The 22,175-nt window shown below is 48.0% G+C and overlaps 1 protein-coding gene across 1 annotated transcript in view; it reads left to right on the top strand.

The window, feature by feature from the left end:
- Positions 1-1,015: 1,015 nt before the first annotated feature.
- The window catches only part of PMPCA (peptidase (mitochondrial processing) alpha), a 29,459-nt gene continuing 8,299 nt past the window's right edge, over positions 1,016-22,175 (top strand). The window contains exons 1-8 of the mRNA XM_015414177.1: positions 1,016-1,274; positions 4,995-5,074; positions 5,323-5,405; positions 5,845-5,939; positions 6,182-6,282; positions 16,004-16,267; positions 18,883-18,975; positions 19,261-19,379. Coding sequence (XP_015269663.1) covers positions 1,016-1,274; positions 4,995-5,074; positions 5,323-5,405; positions 5,845-5,939; positions 6,182-6,282; positions 16,004-16,267; positions 18,883-18,975; positions 19,261-19,379 — 1,094 coding nt within the window. The remainder of the gene's footprint in view (positions 1,275-4,994; positions 5,075-5,322; positions 5,406-5,844; positions 5,940-6,181; positions 6,283-16,003; positions 16,268-18,882; positions 18,976-19,260; positions 19,380-22,175) is intronic.

The raw sequence follows: 22,175 nt of genomic DNA, 5'->3' as shown, positions 1-22,175 counted from the left end.
TCAATGGTGCGACCTCATTTGGAATACTGTGTGCAGTTCTGGTCACCACACCTTAAAAAGGATATTATAGCTTTGGAAAAAGTGCAGAAAAGGGCAACTCGAATGATAAAAGGGTTGGAACACTTTCCCTATGAGGAACGGTTAAGGCGCTTAGGGCTCTTTAGCTTGGAGAAACGACGACTGAGGGGTGACATGATTGAGGTTTATAAGATTATGCATGGGATAGAGCAGGTCGAGAAAGAGGTACTTTTCTCCCTTTCTCACAATACAAGAACTCCTTGTGGGCACTCCATGAAATTACTGAGCGGTCAGGTTAGAACGAATAAAAGGAAGCACTTCTTCACCCAAAGAGTGATGAACACATGGAATTCACTGCCACAGGAAGTGGCGGCGGCTACAAGCATGGACAGCTTCAAAAGGGAATTAGATAAGCATATGGAGCAGAGGTCCATCAGTGGCTATTAGCCACAAGGTATAGATAGGGGCTCTGGGGCAAGTGATGCTCTGTACCTCTTGGTGCTTGGGGGGGGTCAACAGTGGGAGGGCTTCTAATGTCCTGGCCCCACTGCTGGACCTCCTGATGGCACCTGGTATTTCTGGCCACTGTGTGATACAGAGTGTTGGACTGGATGGGCCTTTGGCCTGATCCAACATTGGCATCTCTTATGTTCACGGAGGCCGCTGCGGATCAGCCTTTTTCTCCGGGGGGACTGACTTCCGGCATCTGGAGTTCAGGAAGGCTCCCGGCACTCCTTAGAGGCTGGCAGCCCTACCGGACATCCACGTGCGGGAGGCCCCTCTCGAGCTCTCGGGCTGCCATCACTTCGGAAGACCTTTCTGCCTTAGGGCTATGGCTGCCAGTCAGAGAGGGGACAGGACTGAACCACGTGGAATAATGTAAAGCAGTAGTTTGTACAGGCGCTATAGTCTCTGCATTTCACCAAGCAGGAAAAGAAAGGCTGTCTGTCTGGGCCCTTCGATCCCATTGCCGTCACTGCATCTCCAGTGATTACACATGCCTCACTCAGGGGCTTTGTCCTTGCTAACACATTTGTTTTCTTGCTCCAGGCTTGGACTGGTTGCCTACCGCAGTTACAGCAGTAGTGGGAGTAGCTACCCGAGCATTCCCCTGACAGCACCTCTGCCTGGGGTGCCAAAACCTCTCTTTGCAACTGTTGACACTCAGCAGGGATTCGAGACGAAGGTGACCACGCTTGAGAATGGACTGCAGGTGGCTTCACAGAATAAATTTGGCCAGTTCTGTACTGTTGGGAGTAAGTAGAACTCTGTTGCAGCCACTTACAGGGAATCCAAAAGAAAAACACTCAAACCTTGTCTTATATAAACTTTTAGTTTCTGTTTATGCAATAAATTGTATCAACATATTCTAGTGGTACAGTACAAACCAAACCAACTCTTATACTATTCAACAATAAAAACCCAAAGGTTGTTGGCTCATATCTTTTAGATGCCTAAAGTCAGATAAAACTAATAGATCTTTTAAATTTTGTGTACGTGAATATGCTATACGAGGTGGAATCTCACAGCCGGGTATGTCTGAGACCATATACCAATATCTCTGTATAATCTTCATTTTTCCCAGTGCTTGATAATCACAATGATGTTAGGGAGTCGACAGTCCTCCGCAGCACTTCTACATAAAACATTGTAAACAAAGGCACAATGATGTTAGGGAGTCGACAGTCCTCCGCAGCACTTCTACATAAAACATTGTAAACAAAGGCACATGTTATATTTAGCTCAAAATGACATTGCAATTTGCAATATAGTTTAATTATAGAAAATAGCTACCTTTACTTGATTTAATAAGGAACTTAGACAGCATTTCCCACCATTTCCAAGAGTGAAGTGTTTGCTGTTGCTAAATTGCAGATAGCACTTCCTGAACATCTCTCTTCTTAAAGGTGATACCAACAGGAGTATTTATTTGTATCATTAGAAACTGAGAACAACTACACTATTAAAACCTTACCTGTAAAGTTCCTATATTTTATATATAATTTACTTAACTAACCCCTACGAATTAAAACTACCAAGGTATAACTTTTACTGAATGTATATATTCAATCATTTTACACTATTCACAGAAAGCAAGAGAAGTCATTCATTAAATTCAGTCCTTTTGGATGCATTAAGTGAAAAATCATTTTAGTTTCCATCTGTAGCAGGTGTTTTTGAACATCCACATAAGAATTAGGTTTCCCCATGTATTTATATATATCCAGAAATTTCAAAGATTCAGGTGAATGATTCATATGCCTATAGTGTTCCACTAATGGGGCTTTTCTAATGTAATTTTTAATTCTCAAGATATGTTCAAGCACCCTTGTTTTAATAGCCCTTATTGTACTGTCAATGTATTTTTTTTCTACATTTACAAAGGACAAGATATATATATATTTCTTTGTGTTGCAGTTGCTGAAACCTTTTATGTCTATTCTATAAAAAGTGTCTGGATGTGTAAGTTTTCTAGTATTCAAAGCATATTTGCATGCTTTACAGGACCCACAACAATAAAAACCCAAAGGTTGTTGGCTCATATCTTTTAGATGCCTAAAGTCAGATAAAACTAATAGATCTTTTGAATTTTGTGTACGTGAATATGCTATACGAGGTGGAATCTCACAGCCTGGTATATCTGAGACCATATACCAATATCTCTGTATAATCTTCATGATGTTATTTGACAAATGGGTATACTTGAAGGAGCAGGTAAGATGTAGGCTTTGGTGCAGTATTAAGTAACTGTTACCTCTTTATGCTAACAGCTCGGGTTTGGGTTGACTGTAGTATAGAATTGGGATATCCCCTTAAAGTTGTTGTTCTATTTTAGTGATACAATTTATTGCTTAAACAGAAACTAAAAGTTTATATAAGACAAGGTTTGAGTGTTTTGTTACACAGTTGCTTTTCTTGTGAATTTCATACTCTACTATGTACCTTCTTGTTGGTTGTATGTGGTTTTATAGAGAGCAGATCAGACTTTGGGTCTCTGGTTGCTTTCAATTGATCTGTCTTCCTGAGGCTGGGCAAATTTTTGTCTTCCTTCAGCAGGTTTGAAAAATGGTACATATGTAACAGATCTTCCCATAGTAGATGGAAGGTTAGCTTTACATACATAGAAGCTCTTGAGTCTTGGTCCTGAGTACTGTGCTCAAACTGACTTGCAAGCCCGTAAGGCAAGGGGGATCTGAGCTTGCTTGCTGCTGTGCAGGGGCATTTCTGAGCTAGAGGCTCTGCCTGATGGTTCCCAAACCATGAGGACACTTGTTCTTTCAAGTATGGGCAAAAGCAGCATGAGGGTCTGATGAACCTAAAGTACCAGAAACTGTCGCCAGGAAATTTTTTGACAGGGGGCTTTGGGATTTGGGGGGCATCGTGGTGATGTCATCACGAGTGAAGAGGAGGCAGCATGGCAGCAAGTGCTGCCAGCCAGCGAGTCGGCTCTCAGAGAGCCAACTTGCTAGCTGGCACAGACACAGTGAGGCGTCGGGGTGGGCCAATAGAGAAGAGTGATGACTTGCTGGTTGGCTGGCACAGATGCAGTGAGGTGCCGGGGCAAGCTGCCCTGCTGCTTGACTGCCTCCTTGGCTCTCCAAGTAGATGTCTCACTGCTTTTGTGCCTGTCTGTCAGCCAGCAGGTTGGATTTTTGAGACCTCTCAGAGAGCTGACATGCTGGCTGGTGCAGATGCAGTGAGGCACCGGAGTGGGTCATTAGAGAATGGCCCGCCCTGGCACCTCACTGCATCTGTGCCAGCCAACCAGCGAGTCGGCTCTCTGAGAGCTCTTCTCTATTGGCCTGCCCCATTGCCTCTCTGCGTATGCATCAGCCAGCAAGTCTCCGAGAGCCAACTTGCTGGCTGGTGCTGGGGCTCACCAGGGACCTGCTGCCTGGTTGGCATTGGAGTTCCCCTTAATCGATGGGGGCACAGCCCCTAAAGCCCCACCACTGGCTATGGCCCGGAACTGGGGATGTGATCTTACAGTGATCAGTGTTTGGGAAACTCCTTGCATACAATTATTGCTCATCAAATAAAGAGGAAAAACAAGAAACCAGCCATGTTGTTATTATTATTATATGGATTTATATCCCGCCTTCCCTGCGAATGGTCTCAGGACGGCTCACAGTTAACAGCACTGCATCAAGGATATACTGAAATTCAGGTGCACAGGTAGTGTGAAGCGGCTGCAGAAACACTAATGGAGTTTTCAGAGTGCATTAATAGAAGCATGGCATCCAGATCGCAAGAAGTAATAGTTCTAATTTGCTTCACGCTGGTCAGACCATTGCTGAAGTTCTGCACGTGGTTCTGGATGCTGCACTTTAAGAAAGATGTAATCAAATTGGATCTGGTTCAGGAGGAAAGGTTGAAGGAAGTGGGTATGTTTTGCCTGGAGAAGAGAGGATCTTGGTTCTGGATGCTGCACTTTAAGAAAAATGTAATCAAATTGGAACTGGTTCAGGAGGAAAGGTTGAAGGAAGGGGGTATGTTTTGCCTGGAGAAGAGAGGATGGAGGGAGAGACAGATCACGTTTTTCATTCTTTGTCTCTAAATTGGCTCAAATTGTAGTTTGATGCTTAGATTGATTTACTTGAACACTTTTGGGTTTTATTCTGCTTTTGTGTTTTTGTACATCTTAACTTCAATTATTCATGGTGAGTACAGAAACTTTATTAAACAATTGAAGCAACAGTGCGAGCATGTGCAGTTCCATGAACATAGGCACATGCATTCTCTCTCCCCACCCCAGCCTTGGCTTAGGCCAGAAGGTGTATGGGAATAATGGGCAGCACCATGATGCTGTGCCAGGAGGAAATGCCAAACGGGCAGCGGAATCAGGATCTTTTGGTCGGCTTGGAATGTAGACTTGGAATGCTGAAGGTTTGGGAGAAAGGGATGTGCTGCTCAACTTGCTGTGAGGTCTTTTTAAGGTGCAAAATACTCACATCCTCTCTCTTTTGCTTCAACAGTTCTTATAAACTCAGGGTCAAGATATGAAGCGAAATATATTGGTGGTATCTCTCATTTTCTGGAAAAGCTGGCTTTTTCTGTAAGTAATATGGCTTATGGTTGTCTTCTTGAACTTTACTCTGCAGCCTTGGAGACCTGAAATGCATTCTTCCAGAAGTCTTCCAAGAGCGCCTGTGAGGCACACAAATGTGCCCTCTCCTCTTGAATGTGCCTCTTGAACTGATTCCTGTTAATCCTCCCAAGCTGTTATGGTCCAGCCCCACTTAGCAAAAATTAAAATGTGATTTAAACCCAGTGTTGATTCTTTCTTCTCTTCTTTTGTGTCAGTCCACAGCTCAGTTTGGCAGTAAGGATGAGATCCTTCTTACCTTGGAAAAGCATGGTGGAATCTGTGATTGCCAGGCATCGAGGTATGCTTCTGTATTACTTGAAGCACGTGGCTAGTAGTCTTTTTTTCTTTCCAGATTGGGATCCACTTTTAAGCCCAACAATATTTGTTTCTTTTTCGTTTCCTCTTTCTTTGTATGTCAGTCTGGATTTATGACTGGTGTTCTGCAAGTTGTCTCTCTTTCCAGTTTTGTTACTCTTACAGGAGCTTGCATTTTGTTTGTATTTTTGAGCTTACCCCCGTCTTCCCTCACAGAGGATTTTCTGTGCCATTTGAGTGTTGGGCTGTGGTTGCTTCAGTTCATTGGCTGCCTCATACTACCATTTTAAAGATTGCTTATTGCATTATTTGAGGAGGAGGCTGATGGAATCCATAAAAAGTGGCTGTAAGCTTTTGGGAAACAGCTACCCCGAAGCCACATGTTTTAACCAAATGTTAACCCTGTTTTGCTTCCCTTGCAGGGATACCACAATGTATGCCGTTTCTGCAGATGTTAAAGGCCTGGACACTGTAGTTGGCTTGCTGGCTGATGTGGTGCTACAGCCCAGGTTGTCAGGTGAGATAATAGAGATATTGGTGTTTCAAGGAGCAGATACATGACTCCTTGAACCACTTTTCCCAATAAAAATGTAGCATTGTGTGAAGATCTGACATGGGACATTGTGTTGACAGCACAATGGAGACCATTCAGTCTGACCTGTGGAGGCCTGTTGGGACGTGCCCTGTGCTGCCCACAGTCTTGCACTGTCTGGGCCTGGATTCCACGGTGCTCATCCTTGTTCCTTCTCCTTGGGACAGACGAGGAGATTGAGATGACTCGCATGGCAGTTCGCTTTGAATTGGAGGACTTAAACATGAGGCCAGATCCAGAACCATTGCTCACAGAGATGATTCATGCGGTAGGTTTTACAAAGGATTTGTTTTACTCTTTGCAGGAACAAAACCATACTCTGTGCTTGAAAGTTCTGTACACTGTGCAGTTAATCCCAGAGATATGGCCGAGAGCGGCTTAAGGGCCTTGCAATGTATTGGATATTCCAGTGGAATGCCAAGTCAAATTCAAAGTGTTGGTATTGGCCTTTAAGGCCTTGAGAGGTCTGGAACCTGCGTATCCCTGGGACCGTCTCCTCTGGTATGTCTCCAGGGGAACGTTACACTCTGCCGAGAGCAATCTGCTGGTGATCCCCGGCCCCAAAGATATCCGTCTGTCCTCGACCAGAGCAAGGGCCTTCTCAGCCCTGGCTCCGACCTGGTGGAACTGTCTTCCATCAGGGCCCTGTGGGACTTAATGCAATTCCGCAGGACCTGTAAGGCAGAGATGTTCCACCAGGCTTTTGGTTGAGGACAGCAACAGTTTTCCATCATAGCTGGCACCCTCCTCTTTTCTTCCATCTTGCCCACCGGCTTCCTCCTTAACCTAGCCACTGAATCTGAACTGCACCTGTCCCCCCAGGAAATGTTGTTAGAGAAAGATGTAGTGAACCAACAGGACCTTATAGCCCTTGCGGACCTCAGGACCTGTGTACCCTCTGGCCAACTACCTAATTTCTTAGAAGAAGATGCTCCCAACCCCTCTGGATCTTCTATCAATGCCAAGCAACAAATAATTACTGATAGATTGACCACCAGGCCCTGTAAACTACAAGAGATTAAAAATTTGAACCCCCAATCAATTATTGATGCTGAGATGCCTCTTGATGAGCTACCTACGATGGTCCTAGTGGTCCCCAAGCCACTCACAGCAAATACAAATACATGCCCCCTCGAAAGAGTGACCCCAATCAATTATTGATGCTGAGATGCCTCTTGATGAGCTACCTACGATGGTCCTAGTGGTCCCCAAGCCACTCACAGCAAATACAAATACATGCCCCCTCGAAAGAGTGAACTCTTTAGTTACTCTTCAACAGTCCCTTGTTCATCCTGCAAGGAATGACATTGCACTACTTAACCAACGATCCTGCAAAACCATACCTTTTAAATGCTAACAAATGCCAACAACCTTATTCACCTCATGGTATAACCCAGGAGGCGATTAATGGATGTATATGTTCAGAAGATAACACAGCCTTTAATTGTATAGTTGAATTAGATTGACTAGCCCCGAACAACCAACATCTGGAATGTATAGGAAGACCAACCCTACAAATAATTTCTTGGAATATAGCAGAATGGGGGAATAAATATGATGACTTGGACTTCAGGACACTTATTGAGAAATTTGACATCATTTCTCTTCAAGAGACTTGGTCCTTAAGGGACTTTTCAATTGACAACTTTACTGCCTATTCATTACCTGCTTAGAAGCTGAATTCAAAGGGCCGACCTAAAGCAGGCCTCTGCTGCTTGTTCAAAGACTCAACCAATTTTACTGTTTTACAGTTGGCCCACCATTGGCCCAAGCCTTTCATGTGTCTCATAGAGAATTCCAGTTTCTATTGATTAATGTTTATGTTCCATCCTTAGTTGATCTATATATCTAATAGCCAAGGTGCCCCCTGCGTGCGGATATCTAAATCCGCACATCGGGGGGCACCTAGGGGGCAAAGAGATTTTCCTGCACATTTGGGACAATCCCCAGATGTGCTGAAAAAACTATAGGGAGAATACTTAAATCCCCCCAAAAGTAAAAGAGCGCTGCCTGCACATGCGCAGAGAATGCTCTGAGGATTGCCTTGCTGCTGCTGCCACTGGGGGGGCGGGGCGGGAAAAGGCTTGGTGGGCCGGCGGCTGTGAGCCATTCAGGCCTTGCCACCGCTGCTGCTCGGGAGGGAAGAAACTTGGCGGGCCAGCCTCGCTGCCACGGGGGTGGGAAAAGAAAGCTTGGTGGGCAGGCAGTCGTTCAGGCCTCGCTGCTGCTTGGGGGGGTGGAGGGAGAAAGCTTGGCAGCCCGGCCTTGCCGCCGCCGGGAAGGGAGGGGGAGGGAAAAAGCTTGGGCTGGTGGCTGTGAGCTGCTCAGGCCTCACTGTCGGGGGGCGGAGGGAGAAGGCTGGGCTCACCTCCTGCTGCTTCTGTAGGCCAGGAGCTGTGGGGAATACTTCCCCCCTGCGAGTATCACGGGTCCCACTTCTTGTAATAATTCTATTTTAGGCCATTGGAATATGCTAAAGGAATTCCTAAGTAAGATAGTTGTGAAAACCCCCGAGGTGATGTTATTACTTTTAGGGGATTTTAACCAAGAATTGGTTCTAGCAATGAACAATTAAGTGTCTTATTGAATTGAGAAGACTTAGACTCTACTCCACTACCTTTTTTACCATCTAGGATCTCTAAAGACTCTACTGTCAATCTGGCAGGCCACCTGCTAGTAGATCTGTGCACTGAATTGAAACTAGGTGTTTTGAATGGCTCCCCTCATCTAGAGCCTAATGGAGCCTTTACATTTGCCTCTTCTCAAGGGTGTTGTGTGGTTGACTATGCAATTTCTTCCCTTAAGCTGAGAGACTGTATTACCAGATTTTGCTGAGAGTACTGAGAGCGACCATCTCCCAATCTCATTGACCCTTGAATTAGGCTCCGGAATCTAAAGCAGGCCCCACTCGCCATACACCAATTCTGATTGGATGCAGTATAAAAAAAGTAAGATGGCCTTTATACTGGCTAAATTCTGAGACTGGGAAACAAATTATGCAAACCCTGCTTGACACGAAGACCCTAGATGAGGCATTGTCAATCTTAAAACTTGTTATAGAGTCCTTAGCCTCATATGCACAGCCAATTAGATGTTCAGAGCCATCTTCCCATTCTTGGTTCGACGCGGAATGCTTTGAAGCTAAAAGACATCTGAGACATGCTTTCAAGCAGCTGTGCTCTGGCACTTATCCCTGGACGTTTCATAGATACAGAGAATTGAAGAAGGATTGTCAAAGGCTGTTTGACCAAAAGAAGCACACTTTTGCCATGGAGAAATGGTCTCAACTACTTAGAACGATCAAGTGTAGTGACCATAAAACCTTCTGTGCATTGGTCTCTGGCTCAAAAAAATTATTTGGGCCATATATATCTTTTAAAATTACTGCACGAAATTGGACAACTTATTATTCAGACCTTTTCAATGATCCATCCTGCCTAGACCCAGGAAATAATGGAGCAATGCCTGCTGACTTGCCGGATTGGCCACCTGTCTCCTATGATGAAATTTTTGATCTTATTAACTCTTTTAAATCTCGCAAAGCCTGATGGCCTACCTATTGAACTTTTAAAGAGTGATATTGATCGGTGGACACAATCTCTTGCCTACTCATTGATAAATTTGGAGTTTTACCAGACATTTGGCTGAACTCCATAATTGTCCCAATCTTTTAAAAAAGGTTGCAAATAAAAAAGTAGTCCATACTGCCAGATTGATGCACGTATCCCAGGCCATGTATGGTTCACTTACTTCTGTAATGTGTTTGGGCTAAATTGTCCTCAGCCAGAGGGCCAAAATAAAATCCTTCAGGTTGCACCCTTACACTTTACAGGTCTACTGGAATGGTCACCAGTCTCAGAATTTGAAATTAGAGGTCTAATAGCCACACTATCCACAGGAAAATCCCCGGGGGAAGATATGTTACCATCTGAACTGTGAAGTTTTCCCTGAGTGGTGGGCCCCCTTCCTGGCTAGAGTTTTCACACAGATTAATGGGTCTGGAGTGTTTCCCTCTGGTTGGAAATTGAGTATTGTGGTGCCCATACTTAAAAAGGGGGACATTGTGGACCCACACAATTATAGACCGATAAGTTTACTAGATATAGCGGCAAAACTATACAGTAAATACCTGCTGTTAAAATGGGAAGACTGGATGGCTGAAGAACAAATTCTACATCTGGCTCAAGCAGGTTTTCAAAAGGGCCTTGGAACAATCTGTCACTGCCAAACCCTTTACCAACTGGCGCATTCTGGGTTAAATGGGCCATCAAAGGCACTTTATATAGCATTTGTTGACCTGGCCGGCACATTTGATTTTATAAACAGGGACTGCCTTTAGTCAAAGTTAGCTAAAATGAATGTTGAGCAGCGGTTATTACTGCTCATTCGAGAGCTACATAGAGATACTTTTGCCCCAATTAAAGTGGGTATTTCTGGCTCTCTAACCAGTAGAACTCCTGTTAGTAAAGGTGTGAAACAGGGCTGTGTGCTGGCCCCATCTATCTTCGACGTGGTCTCTGTGTTTCACACCCATGGGATACAGTGCGCCTGCGCTAGATCGATCGGTATTGTAGCAAGCTCTTAACGGATTTTCACGCCCAGACCTCAGGCATGCACAGGAACTTCACCATGCATGCCCAGAGGGGTAGGCGTGGACATCCCGCCAGTTCCTTTCTTTCCGCTGCTCTGGAAGCACCTTCCTTTCGTCAGTCAGATTGGTAGCTATTTTTCCTCAGAGGCTCTTTGGAGTTCTCTTCAGTTTTTCTCTTCCTTTTCTTTTTGCCTTTGCTTATTTCTTGGTAAAAAAAAAAAGATTTTGTTTAGTTGAGGAGGAAGTTTTTCGCTTTACCTCAGTTTGGCCTTCGTGCCCCCCCACCACCTCTTTTTCTTCTCCATCTCATTTATTTTATGGAGAAGAAGTGGGGCTTTTTCAACCGTTGTAAGGGGTGTGGCAGTAAGCTCGCTCCACCTGATGGCCACACCCTTTGCATTTTTTGTCTTGGCGAGACACACCGACCAGAGTCCTGTCGACACTGTGCCAAGTTTTCAAATCAAACCAGGAAGAACCGAGCGGCGCGTCTCCGGGTGGCGTTACTGGAATCGGTGCTAATTCCACTTCCGTCATGGATCCAGAAGTACCAGTCAGACCATCAACATCAATGGCTCCGGTATCAAAGTCCTCGTCCGACATCGTCCAGTCAACATCAAAGCGCCCGGCACTGACAGCGCAGTCTTCGGCGCCCACTCCCGTGAAAAAGAAGGAGAAATCGGGTAAAGAGCACAAGTCTGCCAAAAAGGGTTCCTCTAAGGCCCTAAAGGCGGCGAAGTCTGGAAAAGTCGCGGGTCCTGCACCAGGTAATGCCCCTAAGGTGCTCCCTGCTCCAACGACAGTATCGGCATCGGAGGCTCCAGTCGCTCCACCGATACCGACCATCAAGCTGATGGACTCTCTGACACACCAGCTAGACCATGACACGCTGGTCGATATGCATCCTTTCTCCAACATCGATAATGTCGAAATCCTCAGTCGTCCCCTGGGCACGGATCGCTCTCCCTCTGCTCAGTCATCGGCATCGACAGTCTCGGAGTTCCATGCTGATATTGACCCAGGTCGGCATCGACAGATCCCTCCAAACACTCAACGTCATCCTCCCCGTCTGTTTGCCAAGGATCGGCCCTTCGATATTGATGCTACACTGTCTTCCAGACGCTCCCGCTCTAGGAGTAGATCCCCACAAGTCTTCCTGCCCCCACCACCTCCTGCTCTTTCCTGGGATCATCGCCAACTACGTTATCTCTATGGGGCTTATCCCCCCCGCATCCATGCCATGGTTGACGCCAGCAGGTTACTCTGATTGAGATTGTTACTCTGCTCACAGATCATGGTTACCCCATAGATCGAGGCCCTCAGCATCTCTTTCCCGTCCTCCGGATCATCCATCTGATGACCCTTCTCGACATCGACAGGATCAATATCGTCCTCCCAGTCCCCCTATCCCACCGTCAACAGATCCAACCAGTCAGATCAAAACCACTCTGGTGCAATTACCAGAGCCCGATTCCTCTGACTCTGTGGATGAGGATTCTGATACGGGGCCTTCAGATGTACACAGCTCCCCTGACCAGCCTTCTCCGAACCAGGCAGTAGCCGATGACCAACCTATATCTCCATCTGAAAATTTAACTTCCTACGGAGACCTTGTGAAAAGAGTGGCTCACTCCCTTGGCCTTTCAGTCGTACAACCACAACCACAGGTTACAGATGCCGTTTTCGATGTGGTACAACTAGATACATCGACGGCTATGTGGTACAACGTGGTGCAACTAGATACATCGACGGCTATAGCACTACCCATGTCCATGGTCCTGTTACAGGCAGCTAAAGCACCATGGGATAAACCATCATCGGTTCCAGTGTCCACACGTCGCTTGGACCATATGTATAGAGTCCAAGAAACAGGAGCGGAATTCTTATTCGCCCATCCTCAACCAAATTTAATGGTAGTTACTTCCTCATCCAAGTCAAAGAGAACCCATTCTGCCCCTTCAGACAGGGAGAGCAGAAAGCTAGATGCAGTCGGATGACGTTTCTACTCTACTGGAGCACTAGTGGTGAAGACCACCAAGTACTTAGCGTGTATGAGTAGATACCAATACACTTTGTGGGAGAGGCTCTCCGAGCTTCTGGCAACCCTTCCAGAAGATAAGCGTCAGGCAGCCGGCATCATCCAAAAGGAGGGCATGGTGCTGGCAAAACAACAAATTAATACCTAAACATGCCCTAGACACCTGCTCAAGGACAATGGCTTCAGCCATAGCTCTCCGAAGACATTCCTGGCTACGTAACACCAATCTACAGCCAGATACAAGAACATATGTAGAGGACCTCCCCTTTGATGGCCTTGGTCTATTTAATACTACAACAGACACCATATTATAAGACATGGACAAAAGCATAAAAGCCTCTCGTGCTCTGGGCGTTTCTTCATCAACAAGGCAACCACACCGGCCTCGTCCCTGGTCTAGACCCTGGCAAAAATGTAACTCTAAGATTCTATCTCAGGTCCTGTTTGGAATTCCTATTTGGTTCACTGCCCTAGTATTAGAAGCCACTGTGGAGGTAGAGCTGACAGGATCACTAAGGCGTTACTGCTAGGGCAGGCTCCCTCGTGGCTTTAAGCACCCTGCAACCGCTGCTGCACCTGACAACTGCCTGTTAGGTGTAGGAGGTGGGGGGAGTGTGTTGGAAGCCATCCCACCTCCTCTCCTACACCTTACAGGCAGCTGCCTGTCCAGTGTAAGAGGGGGAGGGGGGAGGAGTATTAGAAGTCACTGTGGAGGTGGGGCTGCACCTGACAGACAACCGCCTTTTAGGTGTAGGAGGCGGGGGGAGTGTGTTGGAAGCCATCAGAGAGGTTGGGCCAGCAGCTTTGCGTCATCTCACAGGTGGTTCTTGGCCACTCCGGATTTCCTCAACTGTCATTAGCTCTCTGCAGTCCCCTGTAACTGTTGGGTTTCTTTTACCTCAGAACCCTGAGCTCTGCAGCTGACCAATCAGAGAGTGGGGGGTGCAGAGAGGCAGCTGCCTGGCATAGGAATCAATGGGGGGAGCACATTTACCCCTTTTTGACCCACTTAGGGGGTCGAATTTCTAACACCTTCTTAGCGAGCACCTACGCCACAGTAGAAGAAGAAAAGAAGAGATTGGATTTATATCCCGCCCTTCACTACCCAAAGGTGTCTCAGAGGGGCTTACAAACTCCTTTCCCTTCCCCTCCCCACAACAGACAACCTGTGAGGTAGGCGGGGCGTACGGTGGGACCGCTCTCCCAAAATTGGGTGTCTCTAGGTACAGTGGTTTGGCCTGGGCGTTGATTTTACGGTGAGGGTACTTTCTTTTATATAGAGAGAAGATTAATTACTTGTTCTATGCCGGAAAACTTGAAACATCAAACGGTATGGCAAATGGACTGCCAGGGTCGCCTACAGGAAAGTGATTGGGACAAGATTAGAAAATCCCCCAATATTATATCAAGGATCTTTACTATTAAATTTAATACTTTTAAAGTTCTGAATTGGTGGTTGTTGTTGTTCAGTCGCACAGTCGAGTCCGACTAATCACAACCCCATGGACCACATCATGCCAGGCCCTCCTGTCTTCCGTCTGTCAGATTCCACAGCCAGCAACGGAGTACACGCTTATCAGAAAGGTTATACTTTATTGCAGAGCTATAGATGCAGTAACAAAGTCACTGTTAAGAATGGCGTCACCCCTACAAGCATAATGGGATATAGGGTATTCGTATGCAGGGTATTCGTATGCCCCCCCCCTCTGAGGCCAATTAGCCACATTCCCGCACGCAGGAGAAGGAGCCCCAGGCCATTAGAGCCGAAGCTGAGAACCGAAAGCGCTCCCACAGTTCCCTGAATCCCAGACACTACACACCACCTGCAAGGCCATAGATAAGCAAGCGTTACAGAAGCAAAGAAGGAATGCAGCGGTACTTGGTACACAGGGCAAGCAAGCACCCCACCCCCAACCTGTATGGCAGCATAGCTGACATTCTGCCCTCTCAAAAACCAGCTTCTCCCGTCCACTCCGGGAGGTCTCCCGGTCTGTCCGGGAAGTCGCTATGGAACTTCCACAACAACCGAGGGGCCCGAATATCCCCTGCTTCTACCCACTCGAGGTGCTAGGGACCAAAGTCCAGCCATTCAACCAAATACAACAATTTCCCACGTTTAATCCAAAATTCTAGAGATCTCATAATGTTCCTCGCCTTCAATCAAGATAGGAGGGGGCACCAGCTGCGACGGACGCCAGGGACTTGACCCAGAATCCCGTTTCAGGAGGCTGAAATGAAATACAGAATGAAGGTTTCTCACGTTTTTAGGTAGTTCTAAATCCACAGCCACATCATTGATCACTCTTTTCACTTTGAAAGGACCAAAGTATTTCCAACCAAGTTTCCGGCTAGGTCGTAAGACCTTAATGTTTTTAGTAGACACATACCCAGAGTCCCCAGGTTTCAGAGCCCACCCCTCCACCCTTCTCTTGTCAGCCTGACTCTTGTACGCCTCCTTGGCAGTATTCAAAGTCTTGCAAAGGAGTGGCCACGGCTTTCAAGACGTTGCTTGCAAAATATAAGCAGAAATACTAAATAAAATCATGCTCTGTTTAGGCCATCAGAAGATACTCCAGTTTAGATTTTTCTGAGCAGTGTTTGTGTCACACATAGATGATGGCTGATGAATGTATGTCAGGCTGATGAATGTATCTGTATGATGTTCTGTCCTCCTTGGGTACAGCCTCTCTTCTTCCACCAGCGTTTGGAAATAGGTGTCATCCTGAGAATGCTTTGTGTGTTGATTCCCTTCAGTGTGGTGTAGTGCTTAAGAGCGGTGGACTCTAATCTGGAGAGTCGGGTTTGATTCCCCACTCCTCCACATGCTGCCAGCTGGGTGACCTTGGGTCAGTCACAGTTCTCTCAGAGCTGTTCTCTCAAGAGCAGTTCTCTCAGAGCTCTCTCAGCCCCACCTACCTCACAGGGAGTCTGTTGTGGGGAGAGGAAGGGAAGGTGGTTGTAAGCTGCTCTGAGATTCCTTTGGGTAGTGAAAAGTGGAGTATAAAAAGCAACTCTTCTTCATATTCTCAATAGATGTGGTCTGTCACTCCAGAAAATCTCATGAGTGGGTTGTTTGTGGGGGCTGCACCTGGGAGTCCCTAATAACTGGATTGGAACAGATCAGAACATCAGGGAATGATGATTTTTAGCCCTTTCCTTTCAGTGCATGAACTTGCCCCCCCCCAAAAAAAAACCCCTTTCATTTGCTAAGCACAAATCTAATTGATCTCACAGAGTTGGAAAGGGAGGTCTGATTTGTAGAGCAAAAGGAGTGTGCACAGGGCAACCCCTCCTCCCCAGATGCTTGTGTGTCTCATCCACATTCTTTTCTGTGCTCCCCCCTCCCCCCTTTGCCTCCCACAGGCAGCTTACAGGGAAAACACGGTAGGATTGAACAGGTTCTGCCTTCCAGAGGACATAGAGAAGATTGACAGAGAAGTCCTCCATTCGTACCTGCGGAATTACTACACACCCAACAGGATGGTTCTGGCTGCTGTGGGGGTTGAGCATGACAGGCTTGTGGCCTGTGCCAGAAAGTGTCTCCTTGGAACCGAGCCAGTGTGGGGAAGTGCGGCGGTCAAGGACATAGACAAGTCGGTGGCCCAGTACACGGGCGGGATCCTCAAGGTAAGGCCAAACAAGAACCGCCACCATCCTTTTGCTCAGACACGAGGCACCTGATGTGCCGTGGTTGTGTTTGGCTTCCTGGGATATCTGTCGTGATGAAATGGACAAACAGATCCTTTACTCCATAGCAGTCAAGAGCCTGCTGGTGAGTGAGGAGTTTTTCTGGACGAAAGAACTGAAGTACAAACACAGTAGATAGAATCCACAAAAGTTTCCCAAACACCGTAGGCCTGATGTGAATGTGACCCTTAGTGAGGCAAAATCACATTCCTTTGGGGCTTTGTACTCATGCAGCTTCTTATTTGAATTTGCGCTGCCACCCATACAAAACAGGTACATAGTGCCTACTTTACGTTCTCTGCTCATGCTGAGTCTGCCTCCATAGTTTTTGTTCATCAATGTGCCTACTAATTCTTTCCTTAATAACAGTTTCCACCAACTTAAAATCTGCCTCCATTCCTGAGGACTGGAAGGTAGCTAATGTCACTCCCATCTTTAAAAAGGGTTCCAGAGGAGATCCGGGAAATTACAGGCCAGTCAGTCTGACGTCGATACCGGGTAAGTTGGTGGAAACTGTTATTAAAGAAAGAATTAGTAGGAGTTGGGAGTAAGCAGTGAAGTGGCTAAATTTGTAGATGACACAAAGTTGTTCAGGGTGGTGAGAACCAGGGAGGATTGTGAGGCACTCCAAAGAGATGGGCGAGTGGGCGTCAACGTGGCAAATGGGGTTCAGTGTGGCCAACTGGAAGGTGATGCACATTGGAGCCAAAAATCCTAAATATAAATACACATTGATGGGGTCTGGACTGGCAGAGACTGACCAAGAGAGAGATCTTGGAGTCGTAGTAGATAACTCACTGAAAATGTCGAGACACTGTGCGACTGCAATAAAAAAGGCCAACGCTATGCTGGGGATTATTAGGAAAGGAATTGAAAATAAATCAGCCAGTATATGCCCCCATATAAATCAATGGTGCGACCTCATTTGGAGTACTGTGTACAGTTCTGGTCACCACACCTCAAAAAGGATATTATAGCATTGGAAAAAATGCAGAAAAGGGCAACTAGAATGATAAAAGAGTTGGAACACTTTCCCTATGAGGCAAGGTTAAAACGCTTGGGGCTCTTTATCTTGGAGAAACGATGGCTGAGGGGTGACACGATCAAAGTTTATAAGATTACGAATGGGAAAGAAGTACTTTTCTCCCTTTCTCACAATTCAAGAACTCGTGAGCACTCAATGAAATTGCTGAGCAGTCGGGTTAGAACAGATAAAAGGAAGTCCTCCTTCACCCAAAGAGTGATTAACACATGGAATTCACTGCCACAGGAGGTGGTGGCGGCTACAAGCATGGACAGCTTCAAGTGGGAATTAGATAAGCATATGGAGCAGAGGTCCATCAGTGGCTCTTAGCCACAAGGTATAGATAGGGGCTCTGGGGCAAGGGATGCTCTGTCTTCTTGGTGCTTGGGGGGGTCAACAGTGCGAGGGCTTCTAGTGTCCTGGTCCCACTGGTGGATCTCCTGAGGGCACCTGGTATTTCTGGCCACTGTGTGACACAGAGTGTTGGACTGGATGGGCCATTGGCCTGATTCAACATTGGCTTCTCCTAATATTCTTATACGAGGAAATTAGATAAGCATATGGAGCAGAGGTCCATCAGTGGCTCTTAACCACAAGGTATAGATAGGGACTCTGGGGCAAGGGATGCTCTGTCTTCTTGGTGCTTGGGGGGGGGCGACAGTGGGAGGGCTTCTATTCCCCTGTCCCCACTGGTGGACCTCCTGATGGCTCCTGGTATTTTTGGACACTGTGTGACACAGAGTGTTGGACTGGATGGGCCATTGGCCTGATCCAACATTGGCTTCTCCTAATATTCTTATAAGAGGAAATTAGATAAGCATATGGAGCAGAGGTCCATCAGTGGCTCTTAACCACAAGGTATAGATAGGGACTCTGGGGCAAGGGATGCTCTGTCTTCTTGGTGCTTGGGGGGGGGCAACAGTGGGAGGGTTTCTATTCCCCTGTCCCCACTGGTGGACCTCCTGATGGCTCCTGGTATTTTTGGACACTGTGTGACACAGAGTGTTGGACTGGATGGGCCATTGGCCTGATCCAACATTGGCTTCTCCTAATATTCTTATAAGAGGAAATTAGATAAGCATATGGAGCAGAGGTCCATCAGTGGCTCTTAACCACAAGGTATAGATAGGGACTCTGGGGCAAGGGATGCTCTGTCTTCTTGGTGCTTGGGGGGGGGCAACAGTGGGAGGGCTTCTAGTGTCTTGGCCCCACTGCTGGACCTCCTGGTGGCACCTGGTATTTTTGGCCACTGTGTGACACAGAAGAGTGTTGGACTGGATGGGCCACTGGCCTGATCCAACATTGGCGTCTCTTTTGTTCTTGTGTTATGTTTAACCTAAGGTGGAGGGGAACAGAGGAAGGTGGGTTGGTAGGTGGGTGGGAGAGAAGCACGTGGAAGATCACATGGGAGAAGGCATTGCAAACGTGGCATCAGAGTTCACTCTGTCAAGCTTGTGGTTTCTTTTCATCATAAAAAGGCCGCATTTTCCTTGTCCAAATCTACACTTAACTTCTCCCTCCCTTTCCTCAGCTTGAAAAGGACATGTCAAATGTCAGTTTGGGGCCCACTCCAATTCCAGAACTGACCCACATCATGATTGGGCTGGAGACTTGTTCATTTCTGGTAAGCATCAACCCCAGAATTCCTCACTCGAGTGTTCTGCTCTCAGGGGACGCAAAGCAGGCAGGGTGCAAACAGTTCTTGAATGCTCTTTGGGTTGGACCCAGACTAAATTAGGAGTTTCCACCCGTTCTCCCTACCTGCTGCAGATGACCCTCATGGTGTCCCTCGGGGTCCCCCGTTCCCCAGGAGCAGCATTCCTTGGAGGTCAGAGGCCCGCGGTGGGAGGGGAGAGGCAGGATCCCACCCAGCACATGTACCTGAGCCAGCCTTTGTCCCTCGTTTCAGGAAGAAGACTTCATTCCCTTTGCTGTCTTAAACATGATGATGGGCGGAGGTGGATCTTTTTCTGCTGGGGGGCCAGGCAAAGGCATGTTCACCCGGCTGTATCTTAATGTCCTCAACCGGTGAGTCTTTTCTCAAGGAGGAGAAGCAATTCCACCTCTGGATGGCAATCCCTGTAGGCCCCACAGTTGAGTTGGTAGCAAGCAGCACCCATGCAGGGGCCGGTTGGCTGCAACCTGCATGTCATTCCCTCCTGTGTTACCAAGGCCTGAGCGTGGCGCATTCCTGACTGTACACAGGGCAGAAGCCGGAGGGAACAGGGTGCAGACCTGCAGGAGTGGCAGGCTTCCCTTCTCGCCACGGTTCCTGCTCCCCTGTGCATTTCTGTGGGACTCTCCATTTCTGATCACCCTGGAGATTTCGTCGAATGAACAAACCTGCTTCTCTCTAGAGCACAGAGCTGTGATCTAGAAACCTCTCTAGAGCTGTGTCTGGACTCAGGGACCCTCTCCTCTCAGCTCCCGGAAGGGAGAGTCTCACCATCCTGCCCTTGTCTGGCATCTTCTCACGGGAGCTGGTTTTTGCTGCTTCTTGTTTCAGAAAAGGTGTCATTCATCCTTCCACTTTCTGCAGTCAAGCTGCGTTCCCGTATGCGGCTTTGTGCTGCATCCCTGGCGTCTGGGGCACCAGGCAGGAGAGAGGGCTTGCCTTTTGAAGCAACAGTACTGAGGGCACCTTGGACGATACCGTGGTCTAATAGGTCTTACTTTTGCTGTTTATGACTCCCGTTGCAAAAACGGTAAAGACACATTAAATGAAGGGTCTCTTGCTGCATCTGCCTACAAACCTCAGAGATGGCATCAGTGGCATCTAAACCTTAGCTAGACAGATCAAACCAGCTTGCAGGTCCTCAGATAATTTTCATTGTACATATTGGCATTTTCCTCAGCAAGTGAAAGCCAAGTGGGTTTTTTGACGTTCCCCATGACTCCCCGTCGACCACCAGTCCCGTCTGTCTGCCAACGTTTGTGCTGTTTGGAGGCCATAAGGTCAGAAAGCCTGCTGGGTCCTTACCTTTATCAGGTGGGGGATATGCCATAGAGTTTCCAACATTCCCTTCCCGCATGTTACGCATGCACCCCTCTCCCCGACCCCTCTGTGTCAAAAGACTGGGTCCCTCATGTAGGAAGAGGCGGGAGGAGTTATCCCGTGCTCCCCAAGGGGCCTCTGGCCCATCCTGAAGGTAGACTCACCTACCTCTTGCAGAACTCCCCTTTCTTGCTAATCAGAGCAGGCTACAAAGTATAAAAACCGTTTGGTCACCTAAGCCGTGCAGGAGGGATAGGCTTGCTGGCGGGGAGGGCCCTCGGGTCGCAGCCCGTCTCCAGGCAAGAGATGGGCAGAGGTGGTTTGCCGTTGCCTGACCCTGGGCCTCCTTGGTGGTCTCTAACCCAACGACTAACCAGGGCTGGTGCTGCCTTAGCTTCTGAAATCTGCCGAGATTTGGTCATCCAGGGCAGGGCTGGGAATACAAAACTGGATAAACAACGCAAACCCTCCCCCCACCTCCCCAATTCGGTCTAAGACGTGACGTAGCGTGATGCAGAAAGTGGGTTGCAGAGGTAGAAGACGGTGCTGTAAGAGCAAGGGGTAAGTGCTGCAGTGGACCACGGCCCTGCTGCCTCAGAGAAGCAGCCTCCTGAGCTTTTCCGTTATACTTCAGTGGAACCTCCAGAAGCAGCCCTATAGGCCAGCCTAGCCCATCTTGCCAGGGCTGGGAAGCTAAGCAGGGTCCGTACTTGGACGGGAAGCCCACCACGGAAGGTCCCGGGTGGCTACGCGGAGGCAGGCAATGTGGCAAAACACCTGTCTGTCTGTCTCTTGCCTTGGGAACCCCACGGTCCTGAGGTCGCCACGAGTCAGTCACAGATTGATGGCACATAACTAAATATATAATAATTCTGTCATACAGAAAAATGACAGTCTTTGCACTGTCCTCAACTTGGGGGGAGATCAAAAGTACATCTGTTAGGGAAGTTCAGAATGGTGATCCTAGCATCTGTCTTTTGTCCCTTTCAACAGTAGGAGTTTGGCTTGCTTTTTTGACCTGAAAGATGCCTCCTTGCACATCTGTCTGGCTGCAACATTGCAAATTGTTCTGGTTCTCTGTTAGAGATGCCTGCTACTAGTATAAGGTATTGCCCTTGGCTTCAGCATCTCCATTGCCCTAGGGGATCCCCTATCGGTACTGACGCCCCCAGTACCAAACTTCCCCGCACAATCTCGGTTCTCTGAGCAGTCTGACCACGCAGACTCGTCCAACACCCCAGAGCAGGGATTGGGTGACAAAGGTGTGGTGGGACCCGTGAATCCTTCTCCACTGTCGCATCAGTCTGAGGACTCTCCTTTGCTGTCACTGGAGTCAGAGCTTTGGAGAAGCTCAGCCACGTTGGCGACGAGGCCCAAAGGGCAGCAGGGGCCTCAGCTGTGCGAGTGGGGAGGGGGGTTCCATCACCACACCCTACACACACTCCTTCTGGGTTGCTAACCTTTCCTCTCTTTGGCGTGGCTCCGCAGACCTCAGGCAAAACCCTCCTCGGCCCCTGCTTAGTGCCCTCCTTTTATCCTCCCTCCCCATGCCCCCATTCTTAACGGGAGATGCCGAGCCTCGGGAGAGGCCCTGCTTCCCGGTGTCTCCTGCTGGGCAGGGTTGCCGAGCTCAGAGATGGGGGCGGGCCCTCGCACGAGGCCTGTGGCCCAGCACAGCAGCCTCTGGCCCCGGCAGTGCCTCCCCCCCCCTCCCCGTGGCTGCCGGGGACAGGTCGGCGTAAATTGGGCCATCGGAGCGTGGCCTCGCTGTAGGCCGTTGGGATGCCAATGGACTCCTTTGCCACTTCACTCCCCGGGTCTCCAGGTGA

The sequence above is a fragment of the Gekko japonicus genome, unplaced genomic scaffold (genome assembly GCF_001447785.1).
Source record: "Gekko japonicus isolate JY-2015 unplaced genomic scaffold, Gekko_japonicus_V1.1 scaffold9, whole genome shotgun sequence".
Classification (NCBI taxonomy): Eukaryota; Metazoa; Chordata; class Lepidosauria; order Squamata; family Gekkonidae; genus Gekko; species Gekko japonicus.
Note: the sequence above shows the minus strand (reverse complement) of the source record. Positions and strands in the feature narration are given on the sequence as shown.